Source organism: Mustela nigripes, chromosome 13 (genome assembly GCF_022355385.1).
Source record: "Mustela nigripes isolate SB6536 chromosome 13, MUSNIG.SB6536, whole genome shotgun sequence".
NCBI classification, from domain to species: Eukaryota; Metazoa; Chordata; class Mammalia; order Carnivora; family Mustelidae; genus Mustela; species Mustela nigripes.
This window is the reverse complement of record NC_081569.1, coordinates 66,478,938-66,501,415: the sequence shown is the minus strand read 5'-3', so window position 1 is coordinate 66,501,415 and position 22,478 is coordinate 66,478,938. Positions and strand designations below refer to the sequence as shown.

Genomic DNA, 22,478 nt, shown 5'->3' with positions numbered 1-22,478 from the left:
ATATTGATTTTTCTGACTATGAAAAAGTGTTTCATCTCTTCTATGATAATCAAACACAGTCTCAGTTCAATGGGCACCTTCTTTTTTCTGAACCATATTATTCCACATATCATGGCATTATCCTTCCCCACGCCCCCATCGGACAGGGACCTCAGAGAGCATTGGTCTTCTTCCAATATTATTTTTCCTATAATTCCCAACAATATAACGTTTCCATCCCAAACCTATAGCTTCAGGGGATTACATCATTATTTGCCTTTGTTCTAGTGAAAGTATATTTTATGAGCTTCCTGTCATTTGTCCTGAGCTAGGCTACTATTTGTCAAAATATCACCTCTGAAATTGCCGGCTTTTCTAAGATGCCAGAGGAAAAAAATATTTCATGTCAACTAAAAGTTAAGCTCTTATAAATCTCACAGGGGTTTCAAAATGAAGCACACTTGGGATTTCATTTCCTTCTAAGTATAATGCCCTTTCTACTACTCACAGTGAATGGGCTTACAGAGGAATATTTTGTCACAGTATTTCCCTTCTAGCTCCTGGCATACTAGAAAGTAAGTCACAAAGTTTCTTTTTTTCCTAGGAACCTGCACCTATTTAGTGTTTATATGGTAGGCAAAAGTTGGGTTAAACTCTTCCTTTGGTGGAGAAGGGATATTATGAGATCCCAAGTCAGGAACCTTGGAGCCCAGTCCTACAACTGCTGATTTGGTTGGGTTTTATAACCCCAAGCACATTGTAACCTCCCTTAGTCTCAGGTCGTTCATTTGTAATCTAACACTGTCTCAAGTCTTAGGAAGTTTCATTCTCGACTTTGTTTTTATAGTTTCTCCGTGCTTTCTATCCATCCTTCCTTTGCCGTCCTCTGTACTTACTGCCCAGCTATCCTGGCGATAGTCTCTTAACCTCATTGTGACAGACATTAGATTACTATCAACCTTCTGCAGACTCAGCTGTGAGGATGTTACTCTTTGCCTCAAGCCTTCTATGGCTAGCCCCTGCTTCCCTGGCACGTAGGACCCTCTGGAGTAGACCAGCAGCCCACCATTCCGGAACAGCTATCAGCAATTCCTACATGTCCTTTGTATTCCAGTCTGCTTGCCATTTTTTTTTTGGGGGGGCCATTTTGCTGACTGTTCCTTGGGCCTTCTTTGTATTTTCAAGGCACATCACATATTGCAATGATTTCCTTATTTGTCTTACTTCCCTTCCTAGATGGTAACCTTCTTGAGGATAATTGCTACCATTCATTGACCAAATATTCTTCGCAGTGGACTGTGTGAGATATATACACCCATAATTTCTAGATTTTCTAATCATGTGAGTATTATTATCTGTATTTTTCAGATCTTAAAGACAGAGACTTATAAGTGGTTAAATAATGTCCTTAAAGTCATACAGCTAGCATTTGACAGCTCCTGTCTAGAAAGTATTATCTAGAAAAACACCAAATTGAATGAACCATGATGCTGGCACTTGCCCAGCACACATATGCTAGGCAAATACTGGATAAGCATGCATGAGTGAGTGAATGAATGCTTTTATACTTTAAACACAGCCCCCTCACTTTAGATAACTGCCACCAGGTGGCAGTAGATTCCCACAGCCATACTGCCTGGACGCCCAAGTCACTAAAATGCAATAGGAGAGCTGCCGGAAGGAACCCTGCGGATTACTGAATGATTATCCTTACTTCATCCTAAAAAAAATTGAGCAGTTGTAGGTTAGTTTACTTATTCAAGATCTTTTAGTTGATAAAAGAACAGACCTTAAACTTGAGTCTAAAACACACCAAAGCTAGCATTGTATTATACCAACTTGTAGTTTTGGTTTTTTATGATGGTTTCCTTTTTTTTTTTTTTTTTTTGGTTTTATTTATTTATTTGACAGAGATCACAAGTAGGCAGAAAGGCAGGCAGGGGGGGGGGGGGGGGGGGGGGGAAGCAGGCTCCCTGCTGAGCAGAGAGCCCGGGGACCCAGGGATCATGACCAGAGCCAAAGGCAGAGGCTTTAACACACTGAACAACCCAGGTGCCCCTCAATTGTAGTTTTATAGTCATAATCTTCCAAATATTTTTCAATATTAAAAAAATTCATTAAAATAGTAAATATGATCAAAATTTGTTTCATCATACAATTTTAAGCTTTTTTCTTAAACACATAATATAGTTTTCATGTTTAAAATGTTGAAGTACAGCAAAAAGGAAAAGATTACCAGCAATTCCAAAAGACAATCATTATTTTGCTACTATTCTACCAGAGGTTCCTTCACGCATCTGTAAAATCCATTTTTGAAAATTTTGTCATTTCTTAATCTTAAATTTTCTCTATTATCTTACTTTCATTTTTTTCAGAGATTTTATTTATTTATTTGACAGAGAGGGAGTGTGAGGGAGCTGAGCAGAGTCTGATGTGGGGCTCAATCCCAGGAGCCTGGGATCATGAACTGAGCTGAAAGCAGCTGCTTAACGAAATGAGCTACCCAGGTACCCCTATAATCTTATTTTCATAAAAAGTTATTAGGTATTTTCCTTAGGAGACCTCTTAAATCTTTTAAATTTTTTTCCCAATTTAACAATGTTTCGTTGCTAGTAAGGGGAGGCCATTTTAATTTTTTTTTTTTCCTTATACTTCTTGAGAAGATTCCCTCAGTGAGAGAATTCCAGTTTCATTTGTTTCCCTTTTCTCATTCTTTTCAGTAAGGAAAAGAAAAAGCACTGTCAAAACACTGTGTCTATAATCCATCTCCAAAAGGAGAGGTATCTTTTCAGCAAAGGGCATTTTATTTTCACTTTTGACAAGTTATTTCTCCCCACCTCACCTCTCTTCTCAGAATGATGATATAATACTGAGGGCATTTCTCAGCTAAAAGGATTGGGTCAGTTACATAAAACAGCAAATTTTACACTAATGAACAGAGAGGTATGATGGTTTTAAATGCCTGATCAAAGATTACCCTTTCATCTTTACTAGAACAATCACGTGCTTCTTAGCATGGGTTTTGCACATACAGTTCTCTCTATATGTAGGGATACTTTCTGAATCTGTAAATATTCCAAATATCATTGAGCTTTGATGCATGATTTCTACTGTTCTCTGTAATCTGCAGTTCTCAAGACCAAGAGCTTATCACTGCTACCTTAAGGGCATGCAGTAGAGGTTACCAGTAGGGAAGGAAGTTGGGGGGCAGAGAGATGTATGAGCTCTTGGCACTCTTCTAACAGACTGCTACTGATGTTGGAAGATGCAGGGAAAAGAAGAGAAATGAGAAATCAGACCAAGAGTGAGCTGGGGATGGTCAATGCAGCATGCTGGTGGTAAGGAGCCCTGCTGAGAATGCTCCAAGGGACAACTTGGACTCCTGACTCCCATAACCATACCAGTGTCCGAGGCCCATTAAGTGCAAACTCCGATATTTACATTTCACAAAACTCTGGGTGCCTACGTATTTTAGCCCTCTAGTCCTCCGTTGTTCTTCCATTCATAAGATGGAAAACAAGTTGGAGGAAATAATTACCCTGTATATCCTGTCAGGGGGGATGGGGAGGGTCCTGTTGTGGGAGGTACCGTGGAAGGAGGGTGCTCTGAAATCCCAATCTTGGGCCTCAGCCTCCCTACGCACCTAGGCCAATTGTTTAAGTACCAGTATGCGACTTCCCCGGCTGATAGCCGCCCCATTGAGATAACTGGAGGAGTGGATGCCTGTAGGTGTCTCCCTGAATATTCTCCTCTGATGTGTCCAGCACCAAGGACAGGGGTGGACAACGGGCATCATCAGTGAGTGAGGCAGAATTGTCAAGGAAGAAGGCTTCTGCCTGGGAAGTTAGTGAACTGAGAGTGTGGTTATTGCTCAATTTGTAGTTCATCTGAAGAACCTAAGGTACAGTCCTACGTGTAAAATGAGACTTGTCTTTGGCCATTGATAAAAAACTTTGGTTTCCTTTCTCCTAAGGAGGAAGAACTTGCCCTTATAAATGGTTGCCCTTTTCCTCCCAACTTAATCCACCTGGTAGGAATCAAGCAAAACTGATGTGAGCTTAGGATCCAAGCCTTATTAGCAAAGCGCTTCCACCTCCTGAAAAACCAGTCCAGACAACTATTTACGTGTTCTATTTTATAATTCTCAATCTTGTACACTTTTGCTTTATATACTTTTCCAAATGTTGTATTTCACAAGAAAACAAAGTAAAAATGATCTAAAATATCCAAACTTTACACATGTAACATAGAAAATTAGTCTGAATGCACCCAACCCAACTGACCGGTAAGATAGGCCTCTTGCATATGGTATGGTCTTTGCTTTTTTTTTTTTTTTTTTTTTTTTTCATTAAATATGCTATTTTAGGGAAGCTCCAGGAATCTGCCCTTATGTCACTATAAAGAAAAAACTCAGCTTGTTTCCTTCCTATGTAGGGAAAAACCCAGGGCTGCCCTTCTAAGTCTTTCTTCCCTGTTTGTGTCCTTTACTACTCACTTTAACCACCTCACTTCTGGTCACTCATGGTGTGGAGGCTTTTCCACACAGCAAACAATTCTCCATAATACCAGCAGGGGGTCATATAACTTAACTCAGTTCTGACACTATCTACCCAGAGGTAGCATCAGACCCCACAGTTTAAGGGCTCAGTCCCACAAGACTGCCCCCCACCCCCACACACACTTCAGATGTGTCATAAGCCCAGGCTGTCACGCGTGCTGATTAAGTGGCTACAGACTAGAGGGTCCCGTGACCCTCTCCTTCAGTTCAATTTGCAAGTGTCTCACAGAATTCAGGAAAACACAGTTGTTCACCAGTTGATTAAATGACATGATCAAAGATCCAGATGGAAGATAAGGAGGGCAAGGTATATGGGAAGGGTCACGGAGCTTCCATGCCCACTACAGGCTCTCCATTCTCCCAGCACCTTCACATCATTGCCAACCCGGAAGCTCTCCTAACCTCTTATTTTGGGGATTTTGTGGAGGCTTCATCACATGGGCATGAGCCATTAATTCCAGTTTTAGCCCTTCTCTCCTCTCGGTGGGGTGGCCTGGAAATGCTAAGCTTCTAATCATGGCTTGATCTTTCTGGGAACCAGCCCTCACCCAGGAGCCATAGGAAGCCACCCAGAATGCCCTCATTTGGACAAGACAGTCCTCATCCAGGAAGTGACAAGGGATTCGGGAGTTCGGTGTCAGCACCTGAGGTCAAAGGCTAATTTAGAACAAGAGGTGCTCCTCGTGCTCTTCTCACTTAGAAAATGGCAAGGGTTTATGAGCTCTGTGCCAGCAACTGGGGGACAGAGACCAGTACGTATTTTCTCTTATAGCCACCATCTTCTGTAGAGTAAATAAGCTGATCTTAGTTTCAGTCTTGCGGGGCACGTATGACAAACCTAATTCCCTTTCTGAGTCTTTAAAATCAAAGACCGATCATACTCCAGAGACTTTCTCTAGCCAGCCCCCTTCCAGTCTCCCACACCCAACACACACTTTTCCTCCAAACAACAACCCCATCTTCCATCTCTCCCTCATGAGCATGGTCCCAAGTCTCTTTCAGAGTAGCTTCAGATCTGAACAACCTCCCTTGAGTATGATGCCCCGACGGAAACAGACGCCAGGTATGAATAAATTAGAGGACTGTCATTAGCCATCTCTTCCCTTTTGTATTCTCTCAACCACTCGGAAGGCTTTAGATACTGCAAAGAACATGGACTTTGAAGCCACAGGACCTGAGTTTTAACCATGGTCACGAGATGAAATACTAAGCAAGTTACTCAACATTTCTGTGCCCACTTTTGTCATCTATAAAGAGTGTTTTATCTACTCTCCCACAGGTATGCTCTGAGAAAAACAAGCAGTTTGTAATAGTAAAGCAGACTTTCAGTAAGTGGAACGAATATTAACAGTGTGAGCTAAGCCAAATCTCTTGGCAGTCACATCATACCATTTGTTCTTACTCAACTGTTACTATGTACTGGTCAGGGTTCAGAGAATAGAATCCACTAGTTGAGCACTAAGAGATTTATTTGAATTTTATTGACTGCAGAAATAATTTATGTCATGACCCAGTATACAACAAACACACAAATATGTAATTCAAACAATGTTCACAATATTTACCCATCTGACGTGGGTTGTCCTCAGCTGCTTCTCTATTTAGTTTTTAAAAATGCACTCGAGGAGTTGATTTCATGACTCACCAATGAATTGAGACCCACAGCTGGAAAATACTACATTGCAGGTTATAACATGTCCTAAAGATTCACTGGGAGGAGAAAAGAAACAAACTCTAGCCTGTGCTTCCAGGAATTGGGCAGCTGAGGGTCACCAGCTCTAGAAGCACCCCATCTGTATGGCCCACACTTGCAAAATGTCCCGTGAATCCGACACCAGGATGTCTTACCAGCAAAGCCTTAGTGACACCCAAAGCCCTGGTGCAAAGGGGTCTGGGCATATAGCACAGGAAAGCATGCCTGGAAAGCTGCAGACAAAGTCCATCAAGCTAATGCATAAACTCAGCCCCTGCACCCGCAAGGGCACGCTGCTCACACAGAGTAACTCAAAATACCTGGGATAAACAAACCCAGCGGCCCCAACACACATCATTATGTACTTGATCCCTATTAAACTGCCTATGGCCTATTATCACTGTGTGTGCTATTGTTGTTTGAGGGAAACTCATACAACTTGTACAATTTATTCGATGGAATAAAATCAGAAGAACCAACCATCTGCAAATACCCAGGTTACAACTCCTTTCATAAACACAGCTCTACCCAGCCAACATGGGGCCTACTGAAAGGATGAATAAAAGATAACAATAGGGCTGCCTGGGTGGCTCAGTCAGTTAAAAGTCCAACTCTTGATTTTGGCTCAGATCCTATCAGGGTCATGAAATTAAGCCTGGTATTGGCTCCGTGCTGAGCATGGGGCCCAATTAAGATTCTCTCTCCCTCTCTCCACCCCTCCCAAAATAATAGTAATTTAAAAAAATAACCTAAGGATTCTCTTCTTCCCAAATGTCACTAAGATCCTTAAGATCAAAAACTTTTTGGGGGGCACCTGGGTGGCTCAGTGGGTTAAGCCTCTGCCTTTTACTCAGGTCATAGTCTCAGGGTCCTGGGATGGAGCCCAGCATCAGGCTCTGTGCTCAGCAGGGAGCCTGCTTCCCCCCTCTCTCTGCCTACTGATCGGTCAAACTAATAAATAACATCTTTAAATAAATACCCAAAACATTCTTTTTAAGATTTTATTTATTTGACAGAGAGAGAGCACAAGCAGAGAAGTGGCAGGCAGGGGGAGGGGAGAAGCAGGCTTCTCACTGAGCAAGGAGCCCTACATGAGGCTCCATCTCAGAACCTCGGGATCATGGCCTGAGCCAAAGGCAGTCGCTTGACTGACTGAGCCACCCAGGAGCCCCGAGATCAAAAACATTTTTGAGAGCAATGAAGAGAAGGTACGAACAAGGAATAACTTCAACTTCTTTTTATTATCTTTTTAGTTCACTTCATACAATAATTTGTATCTGTGAAAGAATTCAAATTCGTTGAATGAAAGGCACTGCTTATGATTCACAAAGCAACTAAATAAGTTGAAGAGAAAGCATTTAGTGAATTAAATAATACAGGGTTTTTGGGTCTGTAATCGATATACATCCAATTAAAAAAATAAAAACAGTTTGTATTAGCTCACCACACAGATTTATACAATAATCAGATGTGTAAAAACATAAGCATGTCAGGTTTTAGGGGACCCCCCCCAACAGAGGCATCTTTTCCTAATTCCTAAGAGAACCAGTTTTAGAAACTAAAGCTATTATGTTTACGGATGTGCAAAACACCAAAACACTTTAAGCAAAAACTCTTTATTTCTAAGAAACAGTATGTTTTCTCATTTTCTATTCTTGGCATAACTTAATTCTTCCCAGTGGAACCAAAACCTCCTGAACCCCTTTCAGTGTCATCTAAAACCTGAAAAGACATAAAGGTGGTTGCCAGGTAGTTAATTTCAGTTCTCCAGTTCTCTCTAGCTCCTAACCTGTTAGACTTTTATTCTTGCTGTAAGACTTTTATTCTTTCAAAGAGATTACAAAAAGAAAATCAATATTTTTTAAAGCTCCATAAATAAAACATTGGGAAATTTTCAAAAAAGCTAAGAGAAATAGAATTTCAGGGTATGCTTAAATGATTTATTACCCAAAGTAATGCCATATAATAGCTAAAAAAAAAAAAATTCATTAAATTCTAAAACTAAGTTTTTAATTTGCTTTAAATAGGACTATTATATGTGCTATTATTTAGTTACAAATAGCATAGGAAACCCTTGAAATTGTATTTTTCCCTTCACTAAAGAGGTGACATCATTTATTCCCTGCTTGGCTTTTATGATACTTACCTGAACTTCCTCTATTTCTGGATAAAAAATCCGTTCACAAATGAGCTGTGCGATCCGATCTCCCTTTTTGACTTGAAAGGAAATAAGAGTTTATTACTGATATTTTATTAATGCTTTCTCTAATCTTGCCTGTACAGTCAGAATTAGAGGGAGCACGTGTTATCCAGACACTCAGGATTCAGAAAACTTACGGCATTTATGTGACTAAATGCATTTAACATACCTTCAAACTTTTCTTTGCCAAAATTAAATAGCACGACACCCACATTTCCTCTATAATCTTCATCTATGACGCCAGCTAAGGAAAAGAAGAGTAACATGAGCGCGGTTTACGCTACCAAAACACGGAGGGTATACAATTACCTCAAAACCATTCTTATGTAGCTCCGAGATTTTAATCCTCACAAACAAGTAAGTGAATTTTGCTCTGGAACTAGGTAAAGTCTGGAAACTAAGAAATGAGTCTTACTAAAATGCAAATACATAGAATGGTCCTAATTTTCCCACCTGTCACCCTTACAGATGGTGCCATTTCTTATTCTAAACTGGGAGTAGGTACTTAGGATCTCATATGGGTCATCCTCACTCCCAAACTCCTGTGCATCTGCTGCACACCTGCTAAAAAGACCAGAAGAAAAGTACAACTTGGGCTTTAAGGGCTTTTCCTGGTAGCTGCTTCCCACTAATATCCAGATTGAAATATGATGGAGTCATAAATAAAAATGTCCAACAGCCTGAAGATCTGCAGTGGAATTACTCAGTGCTGATGCCGTTAGGCCTCAGGCCGGCTAATATCAGAACACTCATTTTATAACAAAAATAAAAAAATGGAGGTGAATCCTTCCATTCATATTCCACCTCTCTTTTTAATGTGAGCCACCAGCCCTTCTTAGAGTGTGAGCTCTCGGAAGACATTTGCACATCAGCCTAGTAATGAGCACACTTTTCCGTAACCCCGTGTGTGATCAGGACCTGTTTGAGATTACAAACACAGGGACAACAAATCTTTGCAGGAGAGGACTTGAGCCAGGGCCCTGCATTGGCCCAGAGAGGTCCATTTACCAGGCTTTTGGCATTTAACTTTGAGCCAAGAACTTAAAATGTTTCCATAAACATAAGCACAGGTAACACAGGTGTAGCAGGCCTTCCCATTTCCTCCTTCAATACTGATATAATTCACAACTCAGCGGTTCTTAGAATATTCAGAATTGTGGAACTGTGCAACCATCACCACAATCAGTTTGGGGGACCATTTTCATTACCCTGAAACAAAATCCCCTATTAGGAGTCACTTCTCTTCCTCCTCATCCTCCCCACTGCCAATTTCCTTTTATACATGTTCATTCTTTCCTCCCAGTTTGTTAGATGGTGGCTAGGACTCATGGGACCCCAATTAAATGTAGCTCCATGTTATAGCTTATGTATTAATAACACCCCACCTCCTAAAAACCAAACACACAAAACTCTTATTAAAGAAAAAGAAAAGAAAAATAATCAGGAATGTACCTCAATGGGTATCAATGCTGACTGACCAAACTCATAATTATTTGAAGGTCAACTGAAAAAAAAAAAAAAATTTTTTTTTTTTTTTTTTAAAAAAAAAAGAACAAAAGTAAGACTTCCCTTTCAATTTTCTTGTAGGAGGGAAAAATCCAGCACGGGGTAAAGTACTCAGAAAAACCAACCTTTTAGATTTCTCCAGAGGATTATGGAAGAAGTTTAAATGAATGCTTGTGCTTTATGAATAACTAACTGGGGATAAATGAAATCAAACTGAGCCTTCTTAAAGGTTCCTGACACAACATTTTTAAGAGTTTGAATTAAAGATAACTAATTTTTTAAAATGCTTATTTTATTTGTCAAAGAGAGAGCACAGGCAGGGGGAACAGCAGGCAGAGGGAGAAGCAGGCTCCCCACTGAGCAAGGAGCCTGATCCGGGACCAATCCCCCTAGGATCTTGATGTGAGGTGAAGGCAGCCACCCAGGCGTCCCAAAGATAAGTAATTTTAAACCGTGAGAAGCAGGGGCAGATAAGTAGCAGAAAGGCCGCAGAGCTCGTTCATATCATGTCTAGACTGCTAGCTGCATAGAAACAAAACCTTGACCAATTCAAAGAATCCTGAAAACTGGCATCTTTCCCCACTGCCACTTGACCATTAAATTAGTCCTTAATGTGTAATTGGTAGAACGATGGGACCAGCTGTTTTCTGTATTATCTACACACAGAAAGTTCTGGCTGTACAACAACCTGGATGGGATTCAGTGGAGAAACCCCTGCAGAGAACACGCTATTCCCTGCTGGAACGTGTGACCCCAGAAGACCATAGAATCTCTGAGCTGGAGATCTCAAGTGCAGGCAAGTACTCATTTGTCTGGAAGGGGCTCAATGAAGACAATGCAGACGGACTTCTGAACTCTTAGTTTCTACTTTGTAAGAAAAACCTTAGATTACACAAATACTACACATACATATAAAATAAAATAATGTTCCCCTACCTTCCCTCGGGTAGCCAATGTTACAGAAATAGATTTTACGTATTACTTTCTTGTATATTAGTCAGGTGTCAGATGTCCTTGTATTTTAGTGATTTTCAGTCTCATCACAAAGTTTCCAGAAGGCACTTCCCTGATCAAAGGGTGTGTACATTTAAAATTTTAATGGATATTTCTAGATTACCTTGCAAAAAAGGTATAGCAATCAAACTTCTATCAGCGATATTTAAGAATGCCCAATTCCAAAGTCCTTACCAGTACCAAATGACAGCAATCTTTTTTTTTTTTTAAAGACTTATTTATTTGAAAGTACGCATGTGAGTGGCGGGGAGGGATAAGGAGAGAGGAAGAGGGAGAGAGACTCTCAAGCAAACTCTGCTGAACATGGAGCCAGATCTCACGACCTGAACTGAAACCAAAAGTTGGACGCTTAATCAACTGAGGCACCCAGACACCCCCAATTAAAAAAAATTCTAGGGGTGTCTGGGTGGCTCGTGGGTTAAGCCTCTGTCTTCAGCTCAGGTCACGATCCCAGGGTCCTGGGATAGAGTGCATCGGGCTCTGCTCAGCGGGGAACTTACTTCTGCCTCCCCTTCTGCCTGCTTCTCTGCCTACTTGTGATCTCTCTCTCTCTCTGTCAAATAAATAAATAAATAAAATAAAAATCTTAAAAAAAATATATATCAATTGAAAAAAAAAATTCGAGGCGCCTGGGTGACTCAGTTGTTAAGCGTCTACCTTCGGCTCAGGTCTTGATCCCAGGGTCCTGGGATTGAGCCCCGTATCAGGCTCCCTGCTCAGTAGGAAGCCTGCTTCTCTCTAGCTCTCCCACACCCCCTGCTTGTGTTCCCTCTCATCGTGTCTCTCTCTGTCAAATAAATAAATAAAATCTTTTTAAAAAATCCTAAAAAAAATTCTAGCCACTGTGATGAGTGAAAAATGCTATCTCATGGCTTTACTTTGCATTTCCCTGATGACTAATGAGGTTAGAATGTTTTTTCTCTGTATGTCTGTTGCACATTTATATGCCTATTCTATATTTTATTTATGATTTTTTCCCTCATTGCACAATTTCCCTTATCGGTTTGTTTGGGTATTTAAATCTTTTACCTATGATCTGTAAGTATTTATGTTTTTACTATATGGCATCTTCTCCCACACAAAAATGATCCCTTTTGGAAAGACCTTTGCTATGTAGCTATCAGGTAGTCTCATCAAACTCATATCTAGCATACCCACAAATCGGGTGTCTTGAACTCTGTAAAGCCAGATATCCACCAAGATTTTCTGCTTCACACAGAGATGTGAAAACCCTTTTAACTAACTAAAAGAAATGAAGCTGTTCAAAGTCAATTAAAATGTATGGCAGAAAAAAATGCATCCTCAATAATACTTTTTTTAGCATGAATGCCAACCATATGAAAAATCCAATTGTTCCAAGTTTATTCATTACTCAGAGAAAATCTTTCCTTCAAGAAAAGCCCAAGACATTCTTTTTCTACATAAGGAACATAAGCATCAGGGATATTTCTCTTCATGAGAAAGCAGAAAGTATTTTGAAGTTATCACTGGAAAAATCATACACTGGAACTGGCAGAGTAATTAACTGACTTCAGGCAAAAGTTTTACTGTGTCAAGACTTTGGCATGTCATTTGTTGGAAACCTTCTTTAATGAAAACTATCCACACCTACCAGATGTGAATTCTGAACAGAATCCTGCATACTCAACTTTTCCCTTTGACCCTTATTTACAGCCTGGGATTTCTAACAACATCTCTCTTCTGAAGTAAAAACTGTGGCCAACTATGATAAACGTGTGCCTAAGAGACATTTTTAAGAGACTCTGCGTCCAAGAACACACCACAATGTGATTTTATGAATAATACCACACCAACCACCAGGCAAACTAACTTTCCGTTTCATTTACATGAATCCTTCAGAAGGCTGTTTTAAACAACAAAAATTAGTTACAAAGTCAGAAAAAAAAACCCACAAAAACGTTGCCAAATTAAAAAAAAGTCTATGAATTCTCTATAAGAAATATAACTTATAGGGGCAAGTGGGTGGCCCAGTGGGTTAAGGCCTCTGCCTTCGGCTCGGGTTGTGATCCCAGGGTTCTGGGATCAAGCCCCACATTGGGCTCTCTGCTCCACGGAGAGCCTACTTCCTCCTCCCTCTCTCTACCTGCCTCTCTGCTTACATGTGATCTATCTGTCAAATAAATAAATTTAAAAAAATAAAGAACTGTAACTTACAGGGTCTAATAAGTGCCAAGAGATATGTTGCATGTATTATCACTCAATCCTCCTATCCTTGTGAGGCAGGCACACTAATTTTCATTTCATGGAAGAGCAAACTGAGGCTCAGAAAGTACTAATTAGCCTATGAATGACAAAGCTGGGACCCAAGTCTAGTTGCTACTCCAAAGCCCATGTTCCTTTCACAACCCTTTGAAATTTCCTTAAAAATATATGTAATCTCTTATATTCTGAAGTTACAGTCCTAAATTACCATACTTGATGTTTTAAAAGTATTTTTGAAAAGCAAGCATAACTGAGCCCAGGCAATTCTCAAGCCAAAGGGGCTGTTCATCCCTGCTGTGTCAAACCTGGCTCCTCTTCAGTCCCCAAGAAAGGGCACCTTGGGAATCCTGTCTTGCCCCACAGCACCACCTAGTGACACTAAGAGGAGGCTGAGGGCAGGCCAGAAACAAGCCCGGGACATGCCTCATTCCTTACTTAATGCCTGCAGCACCAGTTAATGGCAAGCTAATTTAGGGCAGCACCTGGTTGGTGAGAGATGGAGTGAGGGGACACCCAGCATTTACTTGCAGCGTACAGAACAGAGGGACTAGAATCACGGGTGAAGATTCCAGGGTTTATATGTCTGCTTGGGATGATCTCTAAGTCAGTTCTCTATCTGCTAAAAAGTAGCTTTGTGGGGCGCCTGGGTGGCTCAGTGGGTTAAAGCCTCTGCCTTCAGTTCAGGCTCAGGTCATGATCCCAAGGTCCTGGGATAGAGCCCCGCATCAGGCTCTCTGCTCAGCAGGGAGCCTGCTTCCCCCTCTCTCTGCCTGCCTCTCTGCCTACTTGTGATTTCTGTCTGGCAAATAAATAAATAAAATAAAATAAAATAAAATAAAAAGTAGCTTTGTAAGTATGGAGGGATTTGGAAAATCTAGCATACCCACGAACTGGAGGGCCAGGATACCTAATTGGGTGAGGCACTCTGCTCACTACGATGGGAATACAAGTCGGGACAAAGGTCAGTACTCCAGAAAGGAGATGGAACACAGTATCAGAAAGGTGAGAATTTCCTGAAGGTGAGGGTAGTTAGGCAGCAGATAGCACGAGGGCAAAGCAGGGATGGGGCTCTTCACGAAAGGGGCTCTACAATGAAGTTGTTGACTTTGGGAGATGTAAGGCTTTATCATAAGGGAAACAGGAGTCGCTAAGTACTCGCTTGACAAAAAATGTAGATAGGGAAGCATAGTGTTTTCTCTTCTAACCTAGGGAGTCACTTTTTATATTTTGCCAAATGTGGATAGCTCTCCTATACAGGTATGAAAATTCTTACAAGACTGACCTGCATTTTCTGTAAACTTTTGCTTAAATAATTTAACAGCGATGCTTAAATAATTTAATTACTTAAGCAAAACATACTTGCTTAAAAAAAATGACATGAAAGCTTTCCCTACCCTTATAAAACTAACTTTCTTTTAAGAATAGAGTCATTTTTGAACTAAACGCAGATTATCACTAAGCCAGGGCAAAAATCCTATCCATAGGATAATGTCTAGTTAGCCTATTATTAAAACAACATGCATTTCATCATGGTCATTTTAAAATTAGACATAACCAAATAAAATCTGAAACTGCATCACGATTGTTTATTATTTCAGAGGTGGAACTTTCTAAAGAGGTAAAAGAACAAAAATCATTTTCTTGTCTTGAATCTGTCATTTGATTACTACCTGTTAAGCAAAGGCAAAGTAAACACAAGCACATATTTACAGAATGAAATTGTAAACATATTACCTCCTACATCGATGAAGTGTTTTGCAGCCAAGCCAGAACGGGGAGCTAAAAAACAAAAAACAAAAACAAAAAGGAAGTGGGCCCCTTTGCAGGGGGAGATGCAATACTGGATGTAATTTACACAATTTCAGCATGCCACTCTCATCTCCGAAGACATCTACCTCTTCATCTTAACTTTAGCAGATGGTTCTGGATCCAAGAATCTATTTATTATACTGTTTTTTAAAATAGGAAAGAACAGTGTAGAAAAACTGGACAAAGTTTAATTCAAAGGCAGCTTAAATCACTCCCACACGACTTCAGTCCATTGAGGATTCGCAGTGGCCTGGCAGTGGACCATTGGGGTAGACTGAGAGATGAACAACTGGGGATAACCTCGGCCAACGCTTTCAAGCAGTCTGCCACAAAGGGCGGACTGCAGCTGGCAGTAACAGGGCTGAGGAAGAAGACTTTTGTTTTAAGATGGGAGATCTGAACATGATGCAGTCTAGATGGGAAGAGGGCAGAGGAGGAGGGTGGAGAGAGACAGATATAAACTTAACCAAGGAGTAGCAGAGCTTAGCCTAGAAACTGGGAATCTTACTCTTAATTCAAAAGCCAAATGATGCGCCTGTATAAACAAACGAACCAGAGTAAGATAAAAGGCCTCGTATCAGTCAGGCACATGGTCAAAAACTAATCCTTAAAAATTCAATTCTCATGTTTTTTATTCTTAAAATGAAAGCATAAACAAGCAAACTTTGTACCTTACATTTGTTGACTTGAGCTTCAGGCCTCTCATTAATTATTCCAGCTTCTAGTTTTCTATTCCAGAATAATTTAAATCAGGCACTTGTCATTAAATGCTGCTGCTTCCTGCTTTTCCTTTTATTTCAATTCCATCTCCTCATCTCTACCCCGCAAAATACTCTCAGCCAAATGCTACCAAAAGGAGATAAAGAAAGAGCCCATCTCGTTTTTCTTTGAAAGGCAGAAGTATGAGCAGTTCTCACACTCATGGTCACAAGATGGTGGTGGTCTAGCCCCTTCCCACCCACAGTTCCATTTGTTCCTTCATGTTTACTCTGAAGCTAGAAAGTGATTATGCAATTTAAGAACATTCTGAACGCTCTCTCCAGTGACAGCGACCGGCTCTTCGTTGTCCCACTTTGATGGTACCTGAAGGGTACCCGTGACCCCAACATACCCCTTGGGAGAACACCCAAAGGGGGAAAGGCTAAATGGTCTGATGGACTCTGAGCGAAGAGAAGCAAAAAGTTTTACTCTCAGGATAAAAGATGCTGTGTGCCATTAGCCCAACCGTGCCTCTATTTTCTTCTATTACAAACATTAGCCATTCATTCTCTTCATCATCTTCACGAAGACCTCTAACCTCAGATGCAGTCCAATCCTTGGAGGGGGAGTTCAGTTAAAAACCACCTGTGTTTTCCGTGTCTCAGTGAGGAGTTGAGAGAAAAACTCCACGTCCAACGTGAGCCTCCTAAGAGCTCAAGGAATCAGAAAAGAGAGAGGGGGAGGATGGGGGGGCGGTGGTAGGCGTATATGTGTGTGCAAAAAAGAGATATGTAACTGAAATGTAGTTTTCAAGCAGCTGTATCTGCCATCACAGCTGGCACTTCTTTATTTTAGGACCCATGCCAAACAATATCCCTTCCCTCACTTATACCCTGAATGAAACTGAGATGAAGGAAGAGATCACAAAGGAAGAGCTTGACAAATAGTTACCATGTCTTAAATCACTTACCTACTCTTCCATAGCACCCAGAAGGAAGAGCTACCTGAATGTCCGTTTTCACAAGGGCCTTCTCCATAGGTGGCAGCGTATAATCATAGGCACTAGGAAAATGAAAGGAAATTACCAGTATTTATTCATAAAATTGTATTTCTTTTTTTTCCTTATGACTAAATATATAGAATTGCTTTAAATACATCTCATAAAATAATCACAAAATAATTCATGCAATCTTAAATTTCAATAACCCATCTAAGAGTTGAGTACTCTAAATTTCCAATTCAGATTTAAAAAAAGTTTAGGGGTGCCTGGCTGGCTAAGTCGGTGGAGTGTGTAACTCTTCCTCCTTCCTTTCCTTTTGTTTTTTTTTTTTTTAGAGATGGGGAGAGAGAAAGAGAGAGAGAAGCGAGGGCAGAAGTGGGAGAAGTAAAGGGAGAGAATCAACACAGGGCTCAATCTCACAACCCTGAGATCATGAGCTGAGCTGAAACCAATAGTCAGATGCTTAACCGACTGAGCCACCCAAACGCTCCAAGTATGTGACTCTGGATCTCGTGGTCGTGAGCTGGAGCCCCACATTCGGTGTAGAGATCATTTAAAAATAAAAATTTATGAAGAAGGTAGTGGCAGACATTTCCTTTTAGTTGATTCTTAAAATGGTGCTACCTTTAGACATAGTCATTCTGGTGAATTTTTTTGGCTTAAGAGGTTATCAACATGTAATCTTGTTCTCCCCAGACAAAATCTGTTGGGAAATTGATGTGCATATTAGCAGGGGCTGGCAGAAAGGCAGACTTTTCAAAGATGCATGCTTCACTAACACAATATAAAAAGAGGAAGAAAAAGAAAAAACCAAGGAGGGATGTGCAAATAATGGTGGCATGGCAAGATCCTGAACTCACCCACTCCCACAGACACACCAAACCCACAGCTACGTATGGATCATTTCCCTCTGAAAAAGAGCCAAGAAAGAAGGGCAAATACTCGCTAATAACAGCTAACATTTACTAAGCCCTTACTCTGTGCCAGGTACAGTCCTAAATGCTGTATATAACTCATTTTATTCTCACAACAATCCTCTAATGATTAGGGAGGACACGCAGAGGGAAGGAGAAAATGGGTGGACAACACGGAGGAAGGGGGAGTAGAGCTTTGTTTTATCTGTTCTGCGGGTCTCGGGAGTTAACCAAGCTTACCAAGCCAACACCATGAACCTCACTGCCTGGGGGACAGAGCTGATCACTAAGAGGCCCTGGAGAAGGGCACTACTAAGGACCCGATTCTCTAAGATCCACCCAGCAAATGCTGCTACTGTTGCTATGACTGTAGCTCCCTTCAATAGAAATCTGAGATTTTATGATGAGCAGAACTATGAGTTATTTAGGAGACTTTAATGCAGACTAGTAACAGTATTACATTTTTACTTCTTTCATTGGGACTTCCTCTTTCAATAGTTAGACTAATTTATTAGAGAGAAGTTATTTCCATGTCTATTTCTGTATATAGTCATCTTTGTTCATTAGAAGGATATTTTAAGTATCTTAAATCTAAATCTCTCATATGACTCACAATGCCCAGACATAGTACTCCATCACTCCACTTTCATCCATGAAAACCAAGGGACTGAATACATCCCTTTCAGCTATAACAGGCCATACTCGCTTTTCCTTTTCTTTCCTTTCTTCATTACTTGCCTCACACACTCCTTTCTCCCCTTCTCCCATACTTGTATGACTTAGACCAGTAGTTCTCACAATAGAATTACCCAGGATGCTTTAAAATAAATCCTAAGGATGTAGTCAAGTAGTAAACACCCATTCCCCCCAGTATCCCTGTTCATTTACCTTAATGGCTTCAGTGACCAAACACAGTAGTTAAGGGTAGGGGGAAGCAATGAATTAAGGGTCACAAATTTTACTACATTCCAACCCTGGGGCAATCACTTCAGCTCTTTACAAGTACCCTCACCTGTAAAAAGGTTAGTAACAACTACTTCAGGACTGCTGCAAGGATTTTTAAAAATCGCACACATAAAGTTTTCAGTAGAGGTAAAAAGTGCTGAACCGATGGAAGGGTGGTAGCATTCCCAACGCGATTCATATTCGTACTCTTTCTGACATTCCCAGTACTTGGAGTGAACTTAAGTAGGGACATACAGAGAAATTCCACAGTTCCTTTAAGGCAGAAGCACCTTTCATTCATCCTCCCTGGGTTATTTCCACACTCAGCACCTAGACGTCCCTCGTGCCTTTTCTTCCTATTGTGCCCTGCATCACCCGCAGGCCACGCTTTGAAGCCAAGGCGGGCCTTATTCACCTCTACCTTCCACTTGGAAGGGGTACGATAAAGGTTGCAAAACAAATAATGCCTTGGTGGACATTTATCTGTAGTTACCATTCTGCACGCTCCTGTCAAATTCTTACTGAATTTATGCTCAAGAGGAAAACTAAAATTTTTCAACACTAGAAAAGGACGGAAAGCCTACATATATGCAAAAAGGGTTTGTTTCTGTAATCTTTCAGGCGAAGTTGGAAGCTGTGGCAACAGATGGCAAGATTATAAGCGAACATGACTGAGAGCCCTAGAACTCCAGAACCGGGCCTTCTCCGGGTGGGGCAGCGATGGCGCGGGCAGAAGGCGGCCGGGAGTCCCCACTCACCTGTACAAGTCGTAGCCCGCAGCCCGCGCGGACCCCTTGGTCGGGGCGGTGGCGTGCTCGGAGAGCCGGACGAAGCGAAGCCGCATGCCGTCCTCCGCAGGCCGGGGCCGCTTGCTGGGGGAGGGGGCGGGTGTCGCTTCAGAGCAGGGCATGGCAGGACAGCACGCGAGAAAGGACAGCAGCAGACAAGACAGAGGGATACAGAATTAGCTCGCCCGCCAGAACTTATATCTCCCGCCGGCCCACCCCTGGACGAGCCCACAATCCCGGCTGAGAGGGGACGCCTGATTCAACTTGGGGTTGCAAAGGCCTCTGGGAAAGCGGATTTGGGATAGGAAACTCCTGCGCCTTCTCAGGCTTTTCCAGCTCAGGGTACAGAGCCATCCCGTGCTTGAAGAGCTACGGAGGCCTCCCGCTCACACCACAGAAAGCAACCACTTCCCCCATCAGGAGGGCCTAATGGACTCGCGCGCGCGCGCGCGGAGAAGGGCTGCTCCTCCTTCCAGGGCCCAACCCGGTGGGCTTCCGGGTCCCGGCGGCCCGCCGCCTCCTCCCCCTCCTCCCCCTCCTCTCCCGGAGGCCGCGGGGAGGGCCGGCCGGGCGCTGAGCCTCCCCACGCGCCCGACGAGGCGCGTCCTGGCAGCCCGCCCCGACATTACTGGCGCCGCGGCAGCCCCGGCTCCGGCTGCGAGTGCTGGACAGCGGCCGGAAGGGAGGCCCCGCGGCTTCGGCTCTCGGCCCGGCGCGCAAGCGGAGCACGGACGTAAAGAAATGCTGGCGGAGCGCGGGGTGAGGGCCGAGGGGAGTCATTCCCCCCAGGCTGGGGCGCTGGTTGGTCTTCCGCTCCCTCAGGCGCGCGCCGGGTCTGCACCCTATAGACGCGTCCGGGTTCGTTTGACCTCGGAAGCAGTAACCGCCGCCGTCTGACGAGGAGCGCACGGAGGCGGCACATCCGTCTCCCTCTGGCGGGCGCAGGCCCTGGGCCCCCAGGCACGGCGTCTCTGCCTCCCTCCTTCGACCCGCATCTTTTTTGTGGCCCGGTTTGCAAGAACTTCCTAGAGGCCCAGAGCCTGGCCTCTGCGCACTGCTGAGTTACCTGGGGCCGCCCTAGTCGCGGCCATGGCTCCGCCCGTTCTAATCTCGGGGAGCCGCAAAGCAACGGAACCGCATCACGATGCCCGTGACAGTCGCTGTGTTCAGTGATACGTCCTAGGCTGCGAGCAAGGCAGCGTGTCCCTTTCCGAACAGCACCCGCAGTGCACGGCGTGTCGTTTACCCTTAAAAGAAGGCGAGGGCATGGTCTGGGGATGATCCCAGCGACAACTGAAGTTGCTAGCGCTGTTTCCTGCGACTCTGGGGTGGGGCGGGCTGGGGAGGTCTCGGGTAGGGGGGCAGCGGCTAGGATTCGAGCGAGATCCTGAGCAGGGATGAGTCAATAACTGCATAGGTAATGGTAAACTGGGTTTTCTAGGATATAAATATGTCCAGTTATTTCCAGAACCGAGGCAAAAAAGCTGAAAACCAAAATATAATACAGCTTGTCAAAGGGGAACTATAGGACAGTTTTAGAAAAATGGCAACATTAGGGCATTGTTGAGGAATCTTCTAGCCTTTCCTGCTGTGCCTTATGCGCCCCACCTCTGTAGGTTCCTATTGGCTCCTTTTTAAAAATGTTGCGATTCCTGTGGATGAGGTTATGGATTATACTCTATTTATACTATTCTCCCATGCCTTTACGTATCTGCCACCTGATGGGGAGCCTGGGTTGTTGCGCTGGCAGAAAGAAAGGGTTGCTTAAGATGGCGAAAGCCCCCGCCACAAAACCTGAGCTCGGACAGGAGAACAAGGACCCAAGCAGGAATCTTAAAACCCTCCCGCCCCGGGCTCCCGTGGACCAATGGGACCCTGACAAGCAGGAATCTGAGACCCCCGCCCTGGGCTCCAGTGGACCAATGGGACCCTGACGAGCAGGCGAAATACCCAAATAAGGGAAACTTGCCAAAAGACCCCTGAACTCCCCTTGAGGCCCTTAAAAGCCCCCTTCTCCCAGTCTTGGGCGCGACTTCTGCCACTCTGCTTTCCAGAGTCCCGGAACCTCGCCGGAGGGTGCCCACCTCCTCCTGGCACGACTTTCCTGGCTCCCCTTCTCTTGAGGCCTGAAACTTCGCCCTGGAGAGTGTTTTTAATAAATCTTGCATTGCACCCACTTCGCCTGGTGTTGTGTTTATCTCGTCGGAAAAACTTTACATGGGTGACTACTCCTGTGGTTAAGCATCTGACTTGATTTCTGCTGGTGCCTTGATCTCAGGGTCTTCAGTTCCGCCCTGCCTTACTAAAACAAAACGAACAAAAAATAACTACCACCTGAGCACTCCACTTGCTCGCCTATAGCAACATAATCTGGGCCCTGCTAGTTCTCCAAACTCATCAGAGCCATCATCCTGCTCACCTCTGGCGCTTCTGTCTACAGCAGCTCTCTAACAAGTTTATGGACGCACTGGACGGAATTCCCCTCCTGGGAGTCTACACACATCCCTCCTTGGTTTGCACTTGTGTTTTAGCTCATCTCAGAAAGACTAATGCAGTTCATTTTGTCAGGGAAGGGCCTCACCACCGTGTTCCATCACAATAATCTTTTCTAATCACACCATGTATTACTACAATCTGTACTTCTTTCATTATTTTTCTCATTGTCTATTTGCTCTAGGAAAGTTCCAGGGGGCAGGGACCATGTATGTCTTCACTCACTACTATATTCCTGGGGCCTAGCTTACTGCCTGGCTCAGAAGACTACTTGATATATGTTTGTCCTATGAATGAGATTCATCACGCCCCTGTATAGGACCTCTTCTCAAAGTCTTGATTTTCCTGTCCACTCCTTAATTTTTTTTTTCTTTTTCTTTTTTTAAAATAGAGAGTTGGAGAAGGGACAGAGGAAGAGAGAGAATCTTAAGCAGGCTGCACAGCCAGCTTGGAGCCCAACACAGGGATCAGATCTGGCAACCCTGAGATCATGACCTGAGCCAAATCAAAGGTCCGTTGCTTAATCACCTGAACCACCCAGGTGTCCTATGTCCACCCCTTTATTTTTAATCAATGCATTTTGTTACTCTATATATGCCTTTCCAAGGCCTGCAATGAAAAACTGGTCTACCCCTCCCCCACATTTCACTCCTCAAG

General features: G+C 43.1%; 1 protein-coding gene across 2 annotated transcripts; it reads right to left on the bottom strand.

The window, feature by feature from the left end:
• Positions 1 to 7,452: 7,452 nt before the first annotated feature.
• DUT (deoxyuridine triphosphatase) lies at positions 7,453 to 20,596 on the bottom strand. Of its 2 annotated transcripts, none has more exons than XM_059372773.1 (7): positions 20,395 to 20,596; positions 19,299 to 19,434; positions 16,652 to 16,743; positions 14,908 to 14,952; positions 8,600 to 8,674; positions 8,377 to 8,447; positions 7,453 to 7,952 (listed from the first exon to the last, which is right to left on the bottom strand). In XM_059372773.1, the coding sequence occupies exons 1-7, from the start codon at positions 20,417 to 20,419 to the stop codon at positions 7,896 to 7,898; spliced, it is 501 nt and encodes a 166-aa protein (XP_059228756.1). In that variant the 5' UTR covers positions 20,420 to 20,596; the 3' UTR covers positions 7,453 to 7,895. The 2 variants fall into 2 exon arrangements, with proteins under 2 accessions (XP_059228756.1, XP_059228755.1); XM_059372772.1 differs by lacking the exon at positions 20,395 to 20,596 and adding an exon at positions 19,958 to 20,340.
• Positions 20,597 to 22,478: the final 1,882 nt, after the last annotated feature.